This window comes from Natator depressus, chromosome 4, assembly GCF_965152275.1.
Source record: "Natator depressus isolate rNatDep1 chromosome 4, rNatDep2.hap1, whole genome shotgun sequence".
Lineage (NCBI taxonomy): Eukaryota > Metazoa > Chordata > Testudines > Cheloniidae > Natator > Natator depressus.
Window position 1 is genome coordinate 28564153 of NC_134237.1, and position 21892 is coordinate 28586044.

Sequence of the window (21892 nt, forward strand, 5' to 3'; positions counted from 1 at the left end):
GGTATTTAGTGGCAGGTGACCACCTGGCATACATGTCCTCATGACAGTGTCTGGTGAGACTTCATAATGCTTAATGCATAATTACTATGTTTATAATCATGGAGAGGGGCTTGTTAAGGCAAGTTGAGTAATAATTAGTCCACCTACCCAATTTATCCTATACACAAACAGGGTTCAACTCTTCACACACTGAAACCTACAAGTGCAATTCTGGACACTGGCTGAAAACCTGATGTATTTTATACATTTGCAGACAACTGTTCTGCAGTTTCAGGTGTTAACCCATGGCACAAATTGACAGCTGCTTTCAGTTACAGAGCTCTGGATATCAGAGGGCATCAGGATATAATAGCTTCTCTGCATCAACGGGGGCGGAGGGGGAGGGAAGTCTACAAATCAGTCTTAGGGAAAAAATCCCATGCTTAATATCTTCACTATAATGCTCACAGCTAAAGCCATGTTCTAATAAACACAAGATAAAAATAGCATCTCCTCTAAAGAAGTTAACACGTGTTGAGCGGGTCTTTCAGAATAACATCAAGGAAAAATTCCTTCCTTGGAGACCTATCAATGATTGGATTTAAGAGCAACTTGGGTTAAAGAGCACTTTAAAGAACACCATACAGATACTCCCTGAGCAGTCACTTATATTAAAAATCATTTCAGCTATAAGATCTCTTGGAACTATTTCAACATGGGCATATTCATGGTAGACCACCATTATCTATCTATCAATGCCTCCTTGCTACGAATGTCACTGATTGGCTCTGGTTAGCAGACATGCTTAAAAAAAAAAAAAGTCTACTGGCCTTTGAGTGTGAAATATAGATTTGATCATTGTATTTAAATTATCAGCATCTCCAACAGTTAAGTAATACACATAATGAGGAATATATTTTAAAAAGTGATGGAAGAGAGAGTGTAGACTATTGCTACCGCTACCACTATAGAACCAAATGCTCCTGTAAAGTTTACAGACAAGCCTGTAAAGTTTCATGGCATCAAAAAAAGCATGGTAACTGGATAATACCCAAGATAGCCACAGAATAGCCTTCTACTGTGGTTTTACTTGATGCAGTGGACATTATTTCTACAGTTAGCTTAAACTAATAATGTACTGCAGCAATCCAGTGTCTGTGAATACAAGCTGTGTGATGCTCATACCACAGAGAAATTAAACACTGATAGAGTTTAATGAGAGCGATATCCCTAATCTCCGTGTAGTAAACAGCAGATACTGTTTACTTGCCAGGCAGCTGCCACCTGAGGTTCCTGGCCTTAGGGAAATAGCAATACCAGGTTAAAAAGAACTGGGATTTGGTGTTCCCTAATGTACAGTTCTTTATAGTCATGGATTAACTCTTCGTGTTCCTTTGGATTTCAAATAAAAAGTTCTTTACCTGCTTTGACACTTAAACCAAAACAAATGCCAAATGACCTTACGCCACTACTATACCCGTCAGAGCTCGTGATACTTTCTGTTCATGCAGGCGTGATATGGGACATTTTTTAATAAAAAGTCAAGGCATCAAAATTATGGGTTTTTTATTCTTAAATTTGAAGCATGCTTGGCATTCAAAAATGCTTGATGTGTGTGACAGGAGATTGAAACCTTCCAGCCACCCGCCGCGCAGGTAGGCCCCAGAGTCAGCCAGTATCCTCCAATGACCCGAGAGAGACTGGGAGTCAGATCTGTGTTTTACTTCCCAGATCTGCCACCAGCCAGTTTTGTGGCTTCCACGTCTCAGTTTCCCCATCTGTTAAATGAGGATAATTTCTACGGCCCTTTGAGATCTACAGATGAAAATGTGATAGAAGATTATTATGTGGACATACTCAGCCTACCAACATTCTTAACCCTGTACTGGAAAGACTATGTCTAGTCATGAGAGTGCAGGTCAGTCTTTTCCCCTTCAATCCTTTGTTGAGTCTGCCAACTGACAGCATTTTGAGTATGCTGAGACACCTGCCCACTGGGAATTTGACAAAGGGCTTGTCCACATGGAGACTTAGTGTGCAGCAAGGCGGGGTGTAAATGTACAGCTCGTTAGCCTGCCAGACTATGTCACCATGTGCACCCTGCCACCGCGCACTACATACAGTACTTTTAGTGCGTGGCAGCAGGGTGAACACACCGATGTAGTCCACAGCAGGCTAGTACACTGTACATTTACCCCCCAGCTTGCTGTGCACTAAAACTCTAGTTAGACAAGGGCCCCAAGAAACAACTGTAGTCACATATTACAGACCAAGCAACAGAAATACATGCTGGTCACGACCAACCTGTGTTAGCTGTGAACTAGGGAAGTAGGGATTAAATGTTTTGTACCCAGGGCCTTTTGTTTTTGGTTTTTATTTTATTTAATTTTTCCTGGAACTACACTGGTGTTTATTACTACAACTACAAAAACAGGTGAAAAGTCGGTGGAAAAAAAACTATTAATTTTTCTGAGTAACTATCAGGGGTTTTTTTTGGTGGACGGAAGGACAGGGAAAAAGTATTCAGTAGATTAATGCTCGGATAAATGGAATTCAATGTGGTTTGTTGCCGAACTCAAAATACGCCACCTCCGAGTTTAAGAAAACAATACATCTCTAATCCCCAAATAAAACTTTGCATTTGATAAACAGTTTACTGTTGTAGACTTAGAACTATTAGCCTATAAATATTTACATTTAATAATTGAGCCCCACCATTTGCAGCACACTCAAATTCATCCTTTTCTCCTGCTTTTGTTTTTTTTTAATTTTTGAATACTTCCTTGTGTTCTGAAACATATTCTGATACAGACTTTTGTTTTCTTCCCATTTTAGTGTGTCAGATCTTTAAACAGTTATCTGCTAACAGTTTGAAATGTGTATGTGTTGGTTATGAGATTCATCAGTACATTCAGACGCGCACGTACTTCAGAGCTTGCATGCGTGTGTGCCTGTTTATGGTATGTATCTTCTAGACTAATACATAGCCTTATTTCAACGGGCAGCTTTGCATATACACACAGACTAATGTATTATCATAATACCTATATCTCATGCAATGTATTGTATTTTCCTAATAAAACAAGTTATTTTCATTTGAATGACACAAAAGTAGGGTGAAAATTGGGGGGGAAAAACAAATAATACTTTTTGTAAAACCCGGGATTTTTTCGGTAAAAATCTATTTAAACTGAAAATGAAGGGGCCTATTTGTACCATAATGCAAATCTCAGATATGCACACTTTTAAACTAGGGAAACTATTTTAAAATTCCTTACCCTAAACTCTGTAGATAACATCTCAGATTCTTGACTCTTCTTCCTCCAACTTCAGCTTAAAAAAGAAACGAATGTGCTAAAACCAAGACTAGTGTTGTGTAGACAAAGCCTTTTTGTCGGCAAAACTTTTGTTGGTCAGGGTTGTGGGGGTGGGGAAAACACACCCCTGAGACACACAAGTTTCACTGACAAAAGCACCGATGTAGACAATGCTATGCCAATGGGAGACGCTCTCCAGCCGACATAGCTACTGCTGCTCATTGGGAGTGGTTTAATTATGCTGGCGGGACAGCTCTCCCCCCGCCAACATAGAGCTGGTACAGCTGTGCCACTGTAAGGTCCGTAGTGTAGACATATCCCAAGTTAACTTTAAATGTAATAGTAGAAATTTTCCCGCTAAGAGCTTTAAACTACATATAAACTTTCTGTAGAAGCTGGGCTGGATTATTCTTGTTCAATAACTTGTGCTGCTGAGACTTCTCCATGTTCAAAAGAACCACAGAAGAAACTTAACTACCATTGGCCAAAGTTAAAATTTTCTCACTTTAACCTAACCTATAAAACAAAGGCAGGTTTGCGCCACCTTCGGGCATGTGTAAATGTATTTCAACATGGACCCAAAGGAAACCTTGTTTAGCCAGGTTAGTAGGGATTTTTTCTCCTTTATGAAAAATTAATTCATTAAGATGTGCTGCGGGGAGCAGAGATCTTTAAAGGTTGTATTGTTTAAGTGCCTGTAGATAAGTTGGGGATAACATTTATAGATAATCAGAACACAATTTAAGGTAGCTATAAGGGGCCTATGTATCCAGCAGCCCCAATCGATTTCCTTTGTGAGCTTTTCTTCGTACAATCAATCAAATTCAAGCTCCCCACCCTCGAACACTGTCTCCCTTCCCCATACTTCTCCACATTGTCTCTCCCATGGTCATTCTCTCAGTATTGGCTTCACACCTTACTTTAAACTGATCCACATGCTTGTAACTTTCCCTTGCTACTTGTCCACGAAGCCCTTCCTCTTTCTTCCTTAAAGCCCACTTCTTCCATTAATCATTTTTACACTGCTCTCCTCATCACTAATCCTCTCCAACAGTTGTACTGTGCCTTGTCTGTCTTAAACTGCAAGATCTTTGGGGCAGGGAATATGCCTTGCTCTGATGTGCTATCTAAGTTTATGGGGCTACAGATGTGATTTTTACCATTAAAATTTTCTTTGTGTATAAAATCCAATGTATCAGGTAACAGCTGGAAGTTACATATATTAGGAGAGTTTACATGTTTAAGGCACCCTAACTGCACTTAATTATGAATGCTCAGTTCTAAAATGGATAGTACATAGAAGAACTACATAAAAAACAACAGCTAGAGAGTCCACTGCTGTCTTTCAAAACAAATCAAGCTAAAAGAGCAAATTTCCTCAAGTTTAAAAAAAAATGGTTTACATTTCTCAGATATGTGGAGAGAAGAACATGCTCCATTTCCTACAAGAAGGGGAAATATTTAACACACACAGAGGCATGTCTTATTTGTATTCCAGGAGCGTCCAAACCCCAACCATCATCAGAAATGCACCGGATGTGCTACTGTAATACCGACAGATCCCGGTCATCAGCGGGTGGGATTGAACCAGGATGTCAGTGCACGAGCCTCTACCACATGAGCTAAAAGCCAACTGGCTCTTAGCTAAGGCTGTAGAGCAGACTCATTTTAACTCTCTCTAAGTGGTTTTGGTGCCACTGGATGGGACAGAACACCACACCCAGAAGGTGTGTGGGTTATATTATACAAACACAAGAGGTTTACAATCTAATTTAAAACAAGATACAGAAGTGAGGAACAAATGATAGAAGGTAAGGAAGAAGAACAAAGATGGCAATCAATCATAAAATTATGCAATTCAGGCCTGATCCAAAGTTCATTGAAGTCGAAAGAGGTCTTTCCATTGACTTCAATAAACTTTGAATCAGGCTCTTAAAGAGGAAAATTTTCAAAGACAAGTGCCAAATGGCACCTAACCACCAGTGAAATCCAAAGGGACTTAGGCACCTTTGACCTTCACTGGCAGTTTGGTGCCTAAGTCCTTTTTCAAAGGGAACTGCCAACTGGCACGGAAGTCCCTTTGACTTTCAATAGCCAAATTGCCATCTGCGCCTTAGAAAAATCTCCAAAGAGTCTCACAGAATGCAAGACTATTTCTGTATCAGTGCCCTGAATTTAAAAGAGCATGGAAGAAACATTAAGGATAAAAGTTACTACATAGCATAACATTGTTCCCATTTGCTATCATTAACTATGGCCGCAAGTGTCGCTGTAGTTAATTGCCAGCTGCGCTATTTCAGGTGTTCTAATACAGTAGGACCATTGTAATTTACATCAGACTGAAACTTAGAGAGACAAGGTGGGTGAAGTAACATCTTTTATTGGGCAACTTCTGTTGGTGGCAGCAACAAGCTCTCAGGCTTACACAGGTCTGGGAAATGTACTTAGTGTCACAGCTAAATACAAGGTAGAACAGATTGTTTAGCATAAGTACTTATGAATTTCCAGGGACTATTCAGACCATGATTTTTAGTATCTAGCAAAGTTGTTAATTTGCTGTGACACTCTGAGTACATTTCCTAGACCTGAAGAAGAGCTCTGTGTATGCTCAAAAGCTTGTGTCTCCCACCAACAGAGGTTGGTCCAATAAATATACTACCTCATCCACCTGGTCTCCCTAATAATACCCTGGGATCAACATGGAGACAACAACACTGCATGCATCAGACTGAAACTTAGCAAACATGAGGGAGAAATGGTGTGAAATGATTCAAAATGTTTTTAGAAAATGCTCAGACTCTTATTTTGAATAGTTTCAGATTCAAGTTCTCTTTGTTACCCTCATCCCCTAAAAAGTGATGGGAACGGAAACATTGCAGGCATTTGGTCATTAGAATGGGATATTACAGTTGCCACCTTGAAATAAGAACAGACAAGACAGTCCCAGTTTGTTACTGAAAAGCATCTGACAGTGATATGGCAACATCACAAACTAAGGTGGCTGACAAAGCAGCTTTTCATTTGAAGACAGCAAGAGCACTTTCTCAACCACACCCAAGCTTTATAAATGTCCTCTCAGTAGTACCAGATGTGTCGTACCTTCGATTTCTCAAGATGATGGGGGGGAGGGAGGGGCCACACATATGGATGTATAAACAGAGGGTTTGTGAGTGACCCAGTATGGCCCACCTTCTCTTCTGCTGAGACACTGTTTAACATCAAGACAGAAAACTATAAGGGAAAAGTAAAGGTGTCCATAAGGACTCACCCTGGAACCTAGAATTTACTGCCCATGATCAACTCTTGCTGTTTCTAGAATAAAGTGCACCAGTACAGCTCACCTCTGCTCACCCACCCACCCACGCAGCAGTGCAGAGAATTGACAGACGCCACTCGCACACATGCACACCTTGAGAGAACTCCTAGTAGGAACAATCAAACTGAAAGGTTGAGAGAAGAAAAAGAGAGAAGTAGAGTCTCAAAAAGCTATAACTCAAGACCAGGAAATCTTTATGGGAACTGCATTCACATATATTTTATGGGGCTAAGAAAGCCACTGAAGACTGCAAAATCAGAGGGAGGACTAAAGAGATGGTATGAATGAGGACCCATACCTTAACAGTTTTGCAATATGTTTTATAATTAATACGCTTGAGCTGGATGTAGAATGGAAACACATCTCAGACTCTCCCATACATTTTAGAGATACCATGGGTTTGCAAGCAGGGGCATAATACACTCTCCCAAAATAAATAAAGCGCTCCTTATATCTGTAACGGAAAGAAGGAAAGGAAAAGAGGGTAGAAGATTCTGCAATCGTCAATCACCCAACAGTGTGGCTGCTGGAATGTTCATGCTTTGAAATGCCCATTATTTTGGAAGGAAATCCTTTCTAGCCCAGATAAATGGTCCTAAGACAGGAAATAAACTCAAAAGCTTTAAAATAAAAGCCAAATATGAAAGCCACATGCAGAATTGCTAACTAAATAAACTGAACGATGCTTTGTGGGAACCTGAAGGTCTATCTGCAATACCACAATCTATATTTGTCAGCACATGCTATTTTCATTATTCGGATCAGAAATTCAAAGTATGTTTCAATTTCATGGCAATACTACATAGATGCGGTGCTATCAGAGTCAAGTATTTATGCAGCACTTGTTCCATCACCAATTTATGTTTTAAATAGTCAGAATGATTTCTTCAGTGAAGAGTACAGCCCACACCATCTGTAGATTTTGGATTTTCATCTCACCTTGTGCGTAGCAGAACTCATGAAAGAAACCAAAATACAACATGCTTGTTCACAACAATTCAGCCAATTCAAGGCAAGTACTACTGTATTTTGATCTATACAAGTAATGAGTGCTATAAACTGGCTAAGCTGCATCTCACAAAACGATGGATGGGGAAATTAATAAGTTATCATGTAGATTTTAAGACTGACATGTCATATTATCCCCAATAATGGTTTGAACGATCAAATATTTTATATTAATCCTGCACTTTTCATTTAGACAATTCTATACGGCAACAGATTTTTTGTTCTATTCGCCTCGATATGCCCTTTTGTATTGTTCTGCCTCTTAAAATATGAGGGATATTGGGAAAAACAGCTGCTACTTCATAAAAAAAAAATCCATCAATCCCTTAACATTCTTTTTACTATAATTCCTCCTCCCCACCCTCTTCGGCTGCTTTACAATATGTTCTTTACCAAGGATATTTAGACGTGCAAGAAGCAAGACTTGAAAAACCCACTGATCTGTGGTGAAGAAGAAACTTTCCTGGGCGAATACCATCCATTTCAGCAGCATGTAAGCATCCCCTCCCCGTCCCCCTGCCAGCTAAAGTATATCCCTTTTTGTCGCCCAGGTGAACTTCCAAACATGAGCAGAGTGTAAGCCATGGCAGTGGGGTCTTCTGAAGTATGCAGACAGTCCGCTCCAGTGCCTAGGCTGTTGCTCAGCGCTTTTCCAAGTTGCAAAAACTGACAGGCACGCTGAGAGTTTTCAGAGCTGCCACTGAGCATCTTGCAAGCAACAATGAAACCACAAGAGTCAAGTCAACTTTGCTCTATTAGATCCTGGGAAAAGCTATGGGCACCAGCAGAGGTAGGCACCAGAGATAGTCATTAGGAGGGGAAGATGCAAAAGAAATCCGAAGCTGCAGGAGAAGATAGCAGCCATGCACACCCAAACGAGCAGCACCCTCACAGTAGTCAGGAGGCTCTGGGAGTAGGTGGATTTGTATGTGGGGGCTGGATAGAACACAGAAATAGCGGTCTTGTCTCTTGTAGCTGTTACCTGACGTTGAAGGCTTTAATGAGATTCGAGACCTATTAGCCAGAGGTAACAAGATAAACAGAACCCTGAAAAAGGTCTACAGACAAAACCTGGCAGGTGTTCCTCGGGTGACCAGATAGCAAGTGTAAAAAAAAATCTGGATGGGGGGGGGGGGTAATAGGTGCCTATAAAAGAAAAAGCCCCCAAAATTGGACTGTCCCTATAAAAATCGGGACATCTGGTCACCCTAGGTGTTCCCCATTTCACAGCGGGGGTGGGGGAGGGGCGGAAGAGAGGGCTTAGCTTCTCACCTGACCATCATCCCTGGATCTTCATCTAGTCCTCTGGCTATTAGGTGTCTGGCATTAGGTTCCAATCCACACATATGACTGGGTGTGTGGATGGGGGAGATTGACAATTAATACTTTACAGAACATACACGTGTGCTAAGCACTTCACAGAAGATACAACACATACCACATACCTGGGCCCTGCCCCAAGAAACCTACAATCTAATCATCCAATTCTGAAGTATGTACAATTCCACCCCTAACTGCCCCCCAGGACCTCACCACCTATCCAACCCCCACCCCCTTCTCCCTGTCCCCTGCCTGCCCCAACCCCCATCCACACCCCTGACTGGCCCCCGGGACTCCCACACCCTATCCAACCCTCCCTGTTCCCCGTCTCCTGACCACCCGCTGAAAACCCCAGACCCATCCAAACCCCTCTGCTCCCTGACTGCTACCCTAGAACCCCCGCCCCATCCAACCCCCCCGCCCCGACTGCCCCCCCCAGAACCTCTGACCCATCCACCCCCCCGCTCCCTGTCCCCTGACTGCCACCCCCCAGAACCCCTGACCCATCCAACCACCCCCTGCTTCCTGTCCCTTGACTGCCGCCCCGGGACCCCCCCGCTCCCCGCCCCATTACCATTCTGGAGCCAGCCACGCCGCTGCGCTGCCTGGCAAGAGCAGTGGGCCAGAGCGCTGGTGGCGCGGCGTGCTCAGGCTGCGGGGAAGGGGCCAGGGGCTAGCCTCCCCGGCCGGAGCTCAGGGGCTGGACAGTACAGTCCCACGGGCCGGCTGTGGCCCGCGGGTCATAGCTCGGCCACCTCTGGCTTAAAGGGAAGCACATGTAGAAGTATATACAAAACTGAGGAGCATATATGTCTATAGCGTTAGCAGGGAAGGAGAGAAGAGGGAAAGGAAAAGAACACAATGTAGGGACAGAAAGAACGAACAGGGGAGGGAAGAAGAGTGAAAAGCAAACTGAAAACAAAGGAGGCTGTGACTAAGTACAGCACACATCGGCTTTATTTTTTTAAATTGCAGGGGGCATTGCTGCACAAGTTCCTTCACCCTAGCTAGCAGGGGCAGTCCTTACGCCAGGAAGCGTCAGGTAAATTTTTTTCAAGCTTTGGTAAAAGGCTTTGTACTGTATAGGAGTCTAATATTTCAGTTCCCAAAACCCACGTATGCTCAAGGCAGAATTGGCATCTTACCCTTTAAAAAAAAAAAACAACCCACCTCACGTAAACTATCTAATAAATCAGAAACAGGATTTGTGTGTCTGTCTTTTGGAATTTTTGCCCCAGGGTCCACAGATAAATTGCGTTATTCCGAACTCCTGTTGGCACCCTGGTTAAATCTGAAATAAATAAGAGTCACGTTCTCTTCATACAGCAGGGTTGCTATGCCAACGTTAACATGCCTAACCTTGCCTATAAAAATAGATCTAGTCAGTTTCAAAATGCATGCAAATTACTGTGTCAAAGAGGTACCACCACAGTGGCAACTTTCTGGTGGAGGAGTAAGCAGAGAAAAAATGAGAAGAGCAGCAGTAAAGGTTTTTAGCAATTAGAAGTAATTTTCACGATTAAAGCATTCTTCTGCTCCCTGTTTCTCCACATACGATGTCCTACCTCTGCAGCACAGCAAGGGAAGAGAAAGAAAGTAAAAGAAACAGAGCTTTGTACTTTCCATTAATATATGTTTGATCCATAATCTGAACAGCCGGTTATTCAATGCAAGACAGATCATGTGAGTAACTTTACTCACATGCTTAATTATTTGCGGGGCTGGGGCCACACATTTTATCATGATTACATAATTAACTAACAGGCCATCGATGATCTTTTATGGGAGAAAGTGAGGGAGGTATTGACTCATCAGAAGGGGAAACGGTTGTTAAGTGTTCAACTTCGAGAACTGATGGGATGCATAGTAACATCTTAAATTCAACTCATGTAACCACATAAAAAGTGTTCATTCTCAGATTCTTTTATCTGAAGTCTCCTTGAAGTGGGTTTCTCTTTAGAAAGTTGTGGCTTCCTTTGGGGCACACTTTATAAGTTTTAAGAGCCTTCAATCATATTTGTATAAATATCCCTTAAAATACATTTTTAGAAACAAATAATGCAGAAAATGGGTCTCCGACACTTCTTCGCAGGTACCAGAAGGAAATATAGCCCTTAACATGAGATGTTACTTCAGTTTGCCTGAGCATTCTTGACAGAACTAGCATTGATATTTAAATGCAGTACCAAACCCAGATTTTAGTACTTTTGTACTTTTTAAAAATACAAGAAGTGACTACACAGAAACTTGTGACAAAAGGGCACTTTTTAATTTTAAAGCCACATTGGAGAATTGAAAAATAAAGCAGTTCAATGCAAACTGCCACCACTTACTTATTAATAATGGCTGAACTGAATTTTCAAACTGGTATTTCTAAAGGTTTTTGAACAATAGGGGCTTGCCTAAGCTTCTGAAACTTGTGGGAGCGACTGAAATACTGTGAACCCAAAGACACCCAGTGAAGGATAATCTCACTATTCATACGCTCTCGTTCTGTGGCATGGCACGTATTGGAGAACAAGACAGTAAAAGGGTCTACTTGCACCAAGAGAGAAGCATGCAACAAAAATAAGTATGGCCTGATTTAGGGGTGGAGAAGAAGAAATAGAGAAGAAAGTTAGAAATAGCTGCTCTGTGCTATGCAGCATTCTCCAATGGAAAGTGGCAGAATAGGTTACAATTTGCTGTGTACATTAAGGTTAACAACACTAAGCATTAACTCCCTTTTCACAGTTCCTAACACCACTGATGGGAGCAAAAGCATGCACCCTCTGCGGTCTGAAACCAAGCACAGAATAGGAGAGAGCATGGGTCAGCACAAAGCTATCAATTGCGTAGAAAACTTTCTATCCATCGTTTGACCAAGACTTTCCCCAGAAAATCTTTGGCTTCGAGGCATTCACAAAGCCACCTGACAGTTCTTCGCCATCCATCAAAGACCTCTCCAGACAGCAAAGTTCTAATTAAGATCAGTTGTGTTTCCCTTCAGTGGGTTTGTACAAGAGAAGGTCTTAGATGGGAGATGTGAAAAGTTTATTTGATTAATTGATTTTATTTACAAAAATGATAGTATTCATGGCTGAACAAAGGTTAAGCAAATTAATGACTAGCTAAGTGAAACAACATTACTGCACAAATAAAATTCTAGAAGGATATGTGTTTTGATTAAACTTGTTCAGATTACTGTTTCAATATTATTATAATAAAAATGAATACTAGTTGTATATATTATGTACACACAGTGCAGGTTCTACACATACTGGATCAGTCTGAAAAAACACACACACCAACCAGCATTCCACTGATGGAATTCACTGAGTTAATCCTGTTTTAGACCAGTGTGGGACCACAATCAGGCCAAATACATATAAGAACCGAAGTGAGCCAAGGTATTTTCTTTGACGAACTGTAGTGCAGGGACTATGCAATATGCAGTTGTCATTCTTTCCTCAACTGTAGTTTACATGGCCTGTTTTACTGAGTGAGGACAGATGGGTCAAGATTCTTTGTTCTTTTGAAGAATGCAATGGGATCTTTAATTTCCCACTAAAAAGTTACCAAAACAGAGGCACGGGGCATGTTTAATGTCTTATGTGAAGTTTAAAGAATGGATCAAGAGCAGACAATCCCAAGTGACAGCAGTGGTACAGTTTTTCATACTGCTGAATGCTGATGGTCTCCTGCATCTCCTCCCTCCAAACCTGACCCCACACTTTCTGTCCAGAAAGTGCAATCCTTTATTACATGCAAGTGTACTATTATGACAATATTAAGGAGACATCATAAAAAGCATTCAGGATTAATGTCACATCAGCCACCAAGTGACTCCCTCCACACTCCTTGTTCGTGTGTCTACTGTTTCCTATTCAGGGAAAAGAAGCATTTTAAGTATCTAATCTCCCTTCGTTCAGGTCACTTAACAAGATTAATTCCTAATGTGTATTTGCTAATTCACCAGTTTTGAGCATCACTCCATTCACACCAAAGAAGCATCAAACAAGACATACATGAAGCAGCTGCAAAGGGTGGAAAGTCTTATTTTTAAAAGTTTAGTTGGTTTAAAAAAAACTGAAACAAAACCTAAAAAAAATATCCTCGTGTCAGCTCTAGACAGCGAGAAACATGAGTGCTTGAAGACTTACATTTGCTTCATCAAAGGGGAACAGTTCTGCAATACACCTGGGAGGGCTCTGGATTCCAGTTTGAGGCACTGCCCTACAAAAAGCGCATACATTTTTCTAAGTACTGAGGTTTAGAGTTTCCACTGAGCCTTATCCTCTTGCTCACAGCAACAGGTACCAGTCACCACTACACACAAATATGAACTTAAAAATCAAGACTAGCCACAAAAAGTGTACTGATTTGATGAACACATGCTAGTGTAACTATACATGCTCCTTTATTTGTTTGATATTTTATCCCTCAATACCTAAGAGATTATATTTAAATACAGAGAGTCCGGGCCAGACCAAAAAACAAACAAATCTATCCATATATTTTAGAAACTCAAGCATTTCAGGAGACTGTAGAACATTCTGAAAAGACTGGTAATGTGATATAGAGCCTTTCCCTTCTAGGTCACTGGTTCAAATCTTGCCAAGTGATCAAAAGGTGTTGCCATCAGAAAACTGTTCTGTGATTTTTGTGGAGTGAGCTAGTACTCTCAGCCCAGCTTCCAGTGCCAGGTATCCCCAACTTAAAATCCAGTGCCAAACCTAGCACACTGACACCCCCACTGGCAAGTTTCAGAGGCTTCAAGTGGTAAACTAGTGTGGATAATTAGCCACATATTCTTCCCAAGGGGTGGGCTAGAAGCTCATAAGGAGAGTGAAATGGAGAAGCTTATCCTGTCAGCATCTGTGTCATACCTTTCTACGGGCACATGAAGGACTTCAGTCTACAGGGTTTTCAAGCCAGCACCTTTCATCAACACTGAGGTTTTAAGGGCCTCAATCCTGCAAACACTCAGGCTCGTGCACAGCTTTAGGCATATGTGTAATCCCACTGAACTAATCATATGGGTGTTTGCAGAACAATACATTTTAAAATAGTATTATCACATGTTAATTCCAACAATCTAAAGCTGACTTGTCTAGGTTACAGTTGCAAGAAGTTCTTAACCCTCTTTGCATCAGAATGATTAAGGAGAAAGAAGTGGAGTAACCATTGCTTGACCGAAGTATAATAGTATCCTTCAGACTGACATGCAGGATACTCTTTCCCTACCATTCCCAAGAATACACTTTTGTCAACTCTTACAAAAAAGTGAATTTGCTTTTGAAAATTTGCCATTTTAATACATGGGTTTGAATTACTTCTTCATATTGCTCACTGTACAGTAATTTCGGACATGTGAGTGTTAAGATTTCACTCAATAAGCTGTCAGGTGCCATTGTGAACAAATGACATAATGCAGGCAGGAGAAAGCCAAGATCTCACAGAGCATTCAGTAACACCTAACTGTACTGCGATAAAGACAGGACATTTTACTTTGCGTTAAATCAATTTGATAGTCTAGAAAATTCCATGCGAGTGGCAGGGTATGAAATGCTTACTTGTACTTAAGTCATTTCTCATCTTTAAAGTCACTCTCTTTAGCAGTATCTTTAGGAAAAAAAAAGAAAAAACCCCACCCAACAGGTGTCAGCAATATAGCAATCTGTTTACAGCTGCTAGAATTCTCACCCCCTCAAACCCTCCACTAACTGTTATGTAGTAGTCCCTGCCTAAGGTTCAGACAAAGCTTGGAGATCTTGATATAACAAGACATCTTCTGTCATGTGTTGACTAATTGTGATCTTTCAAAACTAAACTTATAACTCTGCAGTAGGTAAATTATCAGATCCTGACCGGTAAAGCCATTGCTTCTTGTGCAGTCAGAAGAATTAATCAAATCTAAAGCCTACATACATGACCAAAAAACGTTTCTTCCCCAAATAAGGTTCCATTTTACTATTTATTTATGAATTTAAAAAAAAAAAAACCCTCTCAGTTTGCACTGGTTATATCTGAACATGGTCCAGAGGATTCAAATAATTATGCATTTTTCTTTGTTACAATTTAAGGCTCACTGATTATCTCCATGTGTGTTTTAATATTTGTTTTTATTAATTTTACCATTGCAAGGCTATTCAGCTTTTCCTCTCAAGAAGATATAGATAATGACCTATGAAAAAGAAACACTATAACTTTGACTAATGTAATACAGGACCTGGGATCCTACAGCACTAAATTAAGTTAAGAATCACATTTCTTTTGTTATTACAAGTGAAAAAAGCTACATTACTATCTTTCTTCATTTATGCTTCTAAAACAATAAAAAAGCAGTTCAGTGAATGCAATTTAAAATGAAAATGATACAGTATAAAAGTACTCCTATTAAGAGTTCACTGTGCATTACTCACTCCAGGTTCTGCATTTAAGCATTTAACCGGATTTTGGTGTTTAATGAAAGAATGAATCCAGTTAAATGAATCCAAATATTAACTACAAAATGTTGACATATAACAACTATCAGGCCAGATGAATGAATAAATCATCTAAGCATGATTTAGGTCAATTTCTGTTCCTTCCTTCAATTCCTCTCAATGAATACTTCATAAAAGAAATAAAATCTTAAATGTTTGGTGGACTGAATGCTCACAAAATCTACAAAAAAAAAAATGTAAGAAATCCCAACTATATGTGCTATCAAGGTATCTTGGAAATAGTGTTTCTGGGAAGTTGGGAGCCTATATACTTATTAACACAGAATGAAGTGTAACAGTGTGAAGAGTGATTTAAGGTTAAGAGTCATAATGAGACTAAAACCTCACACCGTGTTAAAAAAAAAAAAACACCACCACCCTAGACTTATTATAGTACCTTTAAAGACAACAGTAACGGAGTCTATTATTAAATGCAGGAGTAGCAATTTTATTTATCGGCATTCATAAAAGCAAAGATGATTTGATTTTATTTTATTTAAGTAAAAAGATCATAAGTCAAATCCTGCATCTGTTCTTACTCATAAAGAATATCCACTGAATTTAAGTTTTCCCTGAGTAAAGTCCATAGAATTTGGTCCTACCTTTGCACATAGTCAAACACAAAATTTAAGAAGAAATCTTCATTCAACCCCCAATTACTAGTGTACTCCAGACATTATGCAAAATATTTGTAATGTATGAAACGTTTGTGATATCTATAATTGAAGGGTATCAGAAAAGTCTATAGTCATATATTAAAAACTTTTAAATCCTTGCTCTTTCAGTGTGATGTCACAGGACCATGATTCAATGTAATATTGCCTAACTCATGCAACAAATATTTCTTATTTCACAAGATAAAGGCAAACTCCATTTTTTAAAACTCTGTTACTATGGTGCATACAACCAAGTTTCTTTTTTTAAAAAAAAAAAACCAATAACTCTCGGATATGAAACAATCAGAAAAAAAACAGAAAATTAAAATACAGAAAGATTTAAATGAGGTGAATCTCTCAATAAGATTTACATTTGGTTTTGGTTGATGCTCAAGTAAACACATGAAATTGTGCATGCTACAGAGCCAATTTTTTCTCAGTTTCTTGGATTCTGGAAGCATTCACAGCCCATTTGGGGTCCGTATTTCACCAAAAAATCTGGAGATAAATACAGGTTTATAGTCTATGATGGATACACTGTATTACACCTAAGTACATACACAGAAATACGCACATTTGATGTAAGCATTGTACATATATTAAAATCACACACATTTGTTCCATACAGAAATAAACATTCTTTTATTGTTGTGCACTGTGTTTGTGTGGCTAATGACAACTCTCAGATGTGTTTTCACCCAACAAATGTCACCCAGCAAATGAGTGGCTCTGGAGCATTCAAGCTCATAGAACATATATGTATGTTTTTACAATGGAGCGAAGTCACCGAGATTATACTCATTTGTGGGAAACACCCACACGCAGATATGTGCACACACATGCAAAGATACAAGGGCACACAGTATCTCTGTTGGATAACTTCACATTCAACCAGGCCAAACCATAAACAATAACCATGATGGGGGAAGTGGCTTGGATTGCCTTCTACTGTGCTTAATGTTCAGCATGTATCATGCAGCTAGTACATGCATTTTCATCTCCTAGAGAGGATGATCCTGGATAAATATTCCACATTCTTGAGTCACGTCCCCCTCCCTAAACGAAATTCATTTGGCTACTGGACTAGATGGCATCGCCCAGAGAAAAAAAAAAGAACTTCCCACTGCTGCTGCAAAGGCTCTTCCTCACCCCACCAACACTGGTGGCTAGGTGGATAGGCTCGGTGTGTACTGTGTATCCAGAGAGAGAGATCGGTGGATTCTCCTTCTCGAAGAGTGGAGAAATAGACCATCAAGGACCCCCGGCTCTTACACATTAAAGCAACGTCCCCGCCCGAATAGAGATCTCTGTGAATCAACCCCTGGCTCCAGGTGTCACCCCCATCGAGCAGCACGTTTGAGAGAGGGAAGGGAGAGGACATATGTCAGCGACGCGAGGGAGGAGTGGGGCGGGTGAGGAAGGAGAGCCCCAGCTGTCAGGATCGGGGGATTTACGGGCATTTTCATGCATGCGGGGAGCTGAAAGGCAGTGACAAGATCTGCCTACAGACAGCGGAGTCTGCGTGCGAACCCAGCCACCCAAAGGGGCTCGGATCAGGCGCGGGAGGGGGAAATGCCCGAAGAAGTAGCCAGAGGAAGGGAGGGAGCCAGGCTCTTGTGCTTTGGTCCCTCCCCTCCCTTCTGCCTCAGACACTCCAGCAACTAAGGAAGCTGGGGCTCCCCCTCTCTCTCGCGCGAGCCCTGTGCAATCACTGAAGGCAGAGAGGGGGAGGCAGGGGGGAGAAAATGCTGCAATGTAGCCCTAGGCAGAGAGATCTCCCGAGCAAACCCAAACGCCGAGTCAATAGTGCAATGATACCAATCAATCAAATTACCACCCCCAGACACAACCCTGACCAGCAGCCACCACTTCCTATATCTATCACAGCAGTTACTCCCTATTCACTCCCCAATCACCGCCTCCTCCACCCCCCTCCAAACACGTCTCGTCCATTTAGCAACTGCAGCCACAGTAAATAGGCAGACCCCGTTCCTTGGAGGGGGGAGAGACGTACAGGATCTTGGGGGACGGTGGTAGCCAAATTTTGAAAAAATGGAGGCGGGGCAGTGCAAGCAGACAGCTGGCTGTGTGTGTCCGTCTGTGCACGGCACAGCACTTACCTTTCACCACCCTGTCCGTCGTTGATAACTTCGGATCAATTGCCTTATGCTCAGACATTTCCAGCAGCCGGGGGCAGGAGGGAAGGGCTCTCTCCCTCACACAGCGCAGACACAAGGCTGAGACGGCTGCTGCAGCAGCAAACGGCCAGTCAGTGTCTCTAGGTCCTTGGCTGTGGTTAAAGTTACGGCCCCTCTTGCCTGCTGCTTGCTTTGCTTTGCTTTGCTTTCCTTCTTCTCCTCCTTCTTCTTCTTCCTCCGCCGCCTCCTCCTCCTCCTCCTCCTCTACTTAATTATTTATCTCAATCACGCCACTCGCTTCCTTGTTTATATTTTTTTGCATAAATAACAGGCAAAAGCAGCCAGAAAAAAATAAGTTTAAAAAAATAATCAGGGTACACATGCAGCAGCCCTGGGCTTCCTTCCCCACAGCAGCAGAACGGCTGCTGCTCCAGCTCCTCCGGCTGCTGCACTGGATCTGGATACGTCTCTTCCCCCTCCTCTCTCCTTCCACTCACATAGACACAGCCACTGAGCTGCACACGGTCCAAGGCGCAACCTACCCTCACCGCCTAGCCTTACACCCGCATCTCCCTCCCAGCTCCTTCTCCCTCGCAGCCATTGGCTCAGGCCGGGCTGCCAATCACTGTCAGGTAACGGCCGCCCGCCTCTCCTCCCAGGTGTTCTGACGGCTCTCCCCATTAGCCGGCTTGGGGGCAGGGGAGGGGGAGCACGGCAGCCGCTGGGGGTAGAATTCTCCCCGGAGCGTTCCACAGCCGTGGTTGTGCAGCGAGGAGAGTAGTAAAGCGCCTTGTGAGCTTTGCCCTGGGGAGCGGAGAGGTGGGGCAGGACTGTGGGCCGGAGGGAAGCTCTCAGTTGCACCCGGCTATTGCACCGCGGCTGGCGAGGAGTTAGCGGGAGAGCGGCGGCGTTGGGGGGTGTCTCCCCTTTTACTTTACAAACCCCAGGGCCACAAGAGCAGCAGCAGCAACAACAGGGAGAAAGCGCGCGCGTGTCACTGGCTGGCGGGGGCGGCCTCCGCCTGTCACTCGCTGTAGCTGCTGCTACACAACAGGAAAAGCTCCAGGGTGATCGCGCCTGCGTGTGTGTCCCTTGCAGCAAGGCACGGACACAACAGGCTCGTCCATGCACCGCTGCAGCCCCTTTCCCTTTGGGGTCAGGGGCTGCCGCAGTTAGGTTTCCTCTTGCTCCGGTGCCTTTATCAACCAAGCTCCCGACAGTAGCTTTTCCGTGTTTTTCCTTCTTTGCTTGTAGTGCTTCTCTGCGAAGGCAGGGGGAGGGGCCTCGGCTGGTTGGGATGGGAGCTTTCCAGTCGGAAGGTTGATGGATGGGTTTTCACTAGCGGCTGCCATTTAACAAACCAATGTATAATTAATTAGAGTAAAGTCACTGTAGCGTTTGGGAGAGTGGGGAATAACCTTACAATCAGGAAATGCCAAGGTGCTGAGCTAGCTGTGAGAGTTATTGCAGATCCTGCACATTAGATTATTATACTGTGTGTCCTTTTACCTTTCCTCTGCTTTGTACAGCAAAAAACACAGTATTTCAATAAGTAATAATGGGGGTGGGGAAGGATGGTCTTGTGAGGCATAGGTCTAGAAGTTCCATGGACTCTGCCATGCACTTGTTAGGTGATCCTGGGGAAGTCACTTGATATCTCTGTGCAGAGCTGGTGCTAGGCATAAGCAAATTGCTTCTGGCCCCAAGCAGCTAAAGGGAGGGGGGCGTTTGCTCTTTATTATAATAACTTGCCTGTTTTAGTATTGGGTGGCCAAAAATATTCCTGCTTCGGGCCCTCAAGGGGATAGCACTGGCTCTCTCTGTGCCTCAGTTTCAGGACATTGTATGTAAAGGGGCTAATAATGCACATCTCCCAGGGGTGCTGGATACCTAATTCATTAAAATTACAAAGTATTTTGAGATCCTCAGATGGAGGCCACTGTGAATGCAAAATGTAATTATATAGTTTTAGTTTTTAGAGAGAAATCATTTTCAGACTCAATATTTTTGTTTCTGTTTTGTGATGATGGCATTGTAATTCAAGAAATACCATGACATATATTTCTTAATCTGCCTTGACTTGATTAAAAATAAAAAGTTATGCAAATCTTATAAAATCTTTAAAGAGTGGGTGCACATACTTCCTTTTGAGATATTATCACACATGCACAGATTTTCAAAAGAGCTCAGTATGACAGATATTGCAACTGCATGCAATATCTTTGGGGGACCATACTGTATTAAGTTTATTAATAGCTGATGTACCACTCTTGCTCAGGGATCATATGCAATTTGGGGGTGGGAGAGGTTGCCACAGTGCCTCCAGGAACTATAAAACAGTGGGGGAGGGAGGGTGATTAAGGTTGTAAACACTTCCAGAGAGATTCCACTCCCCTGGGTAGGCTTGTATAAAATGGTTCAAACTGGGTTTTCCAGAGACCAACAGACAGAGAAAGGGCTTCTGGTACAGAAAGGCTGGGTCTAAACTGGCTAGGGCCCTTCTTTCTGAACCAGAACACAGACAGGACTGTCTGTCCCAACAGTTGCAGAAGGGATAGAAAGACTGGCCTACTAGGGCCCCCATAAGGCTGATAGGTGACCTCTGTTAAGATTTTAGCATGAGTATAGGAACTTTCATTGTTTTTTATGTTTTCTCTGTAACTTGTAATTGTTGGTAATATTCAGTTCATAGTTGGAGAGAAAGCAATGCACAGGCACTGGCTGTTAGGGTCCAAACTGGCTTGCTGGGGATATCACAACGTAAGGTAGGGAGCTGTGCAGCCTTAAAATGCCCAGTCAGAAGGGAGTGAGACCAGGTAACTGGTGGAGTCCTGAGACCTGGCTAGACGTTCCTGGAGGGGACTCCGAAGGGGTGGTTAGGGGTGCAGTTACCCTGAAATTGAAAAACTCAGCACCTAGCAATTTCCATTGTCCTTAGTGGGAATTGGTGGATTCTGAGCTCTTTTGAAAATCTCACCCTGGAGTGAGTTTTACATGGGTGGACCATTGTAACCCATGTACCCATACATAGCACCATTCCAGTTAATCCTCCATCCACCTCCACAAAGCCCATTGCAGCAGCAAGGCCTTCCTCTGTCCACTGTGTGAAAAGAATTTAGTTTTCTGGCCTTCACATATAACAAGCACAGAAGACAGCATTTAACTGTAGGAGAGTCTGTGTTACAGAATGATTTAATGTCAAAATATCTCACTGGCTTTGGAACAAAAAATAATAGAAAAAACAACTACCGATAATCAGGTAACTTGATGTTGCTAAGGTTCCTACCCAAAATGTGTTACTAGAATAATCTAGAAATGCCTGTATCCTCTTTCTTTTACTTCTCAGTATTAAGAACCTTCAGAGATGAAGTTATAAAAAAAATACAATAGAGAAAAAAGGGAAGACAGGAATAATAATGCTTAAATGTGTCATTATTATTTAATAATAATGCTTAAATTGCATCCTACTGTATGTCAATCAATAGGCATGTGGCAAGATCTGTAAATGGATCAGCAATGCTGCACATATTGCGCAGCTGTTCATTGAACTTTGTTTACTTGCTAGCCAAATTTTGTTGGCTGGTAAGGAAACCCTCATCGTTGTTCCATAGAAAGAGTTATTCACGTCCACCAGTCCTATAATTGGAGTAGTAATCTCCTTCCTTAATAGACTTGGTGCTTGAACCAGAGC

General features: G+C 42.2%; 1 protein-coding gene across 2 annotated transcripts in view; it reads right to left on the reverse strand.

Moving 5' to 3' along the window:
- PPP3CA (protein phosphatase 3 catalytic subunit alpha) overlaps positions 1 to 18746 on the reverse strand; it is a 326222-nt gene extending 307476 nt beyond the window's left edge. The window contains exon 1 of one of the 2 annotated variants that reach the window (XM_074950676.1): positions 18184 to 18468. In XM_074950676.1, coding sequence (XP_074806777.1) covers positions 18184 to 18241 — 58 coding nt within the window. In that variant the 5' untranslated portion in view covers positions 18242 to 18468. Of the gene's footprint in view, positions 1 to 18183 lie in introns of both variants that reach the window. The other variant, XM_074950675.1, reaches the window with a different exon arrangement.
- Between the last annotated feature and the right edge of the window lie 3146 nt (positions 18747 to 21892).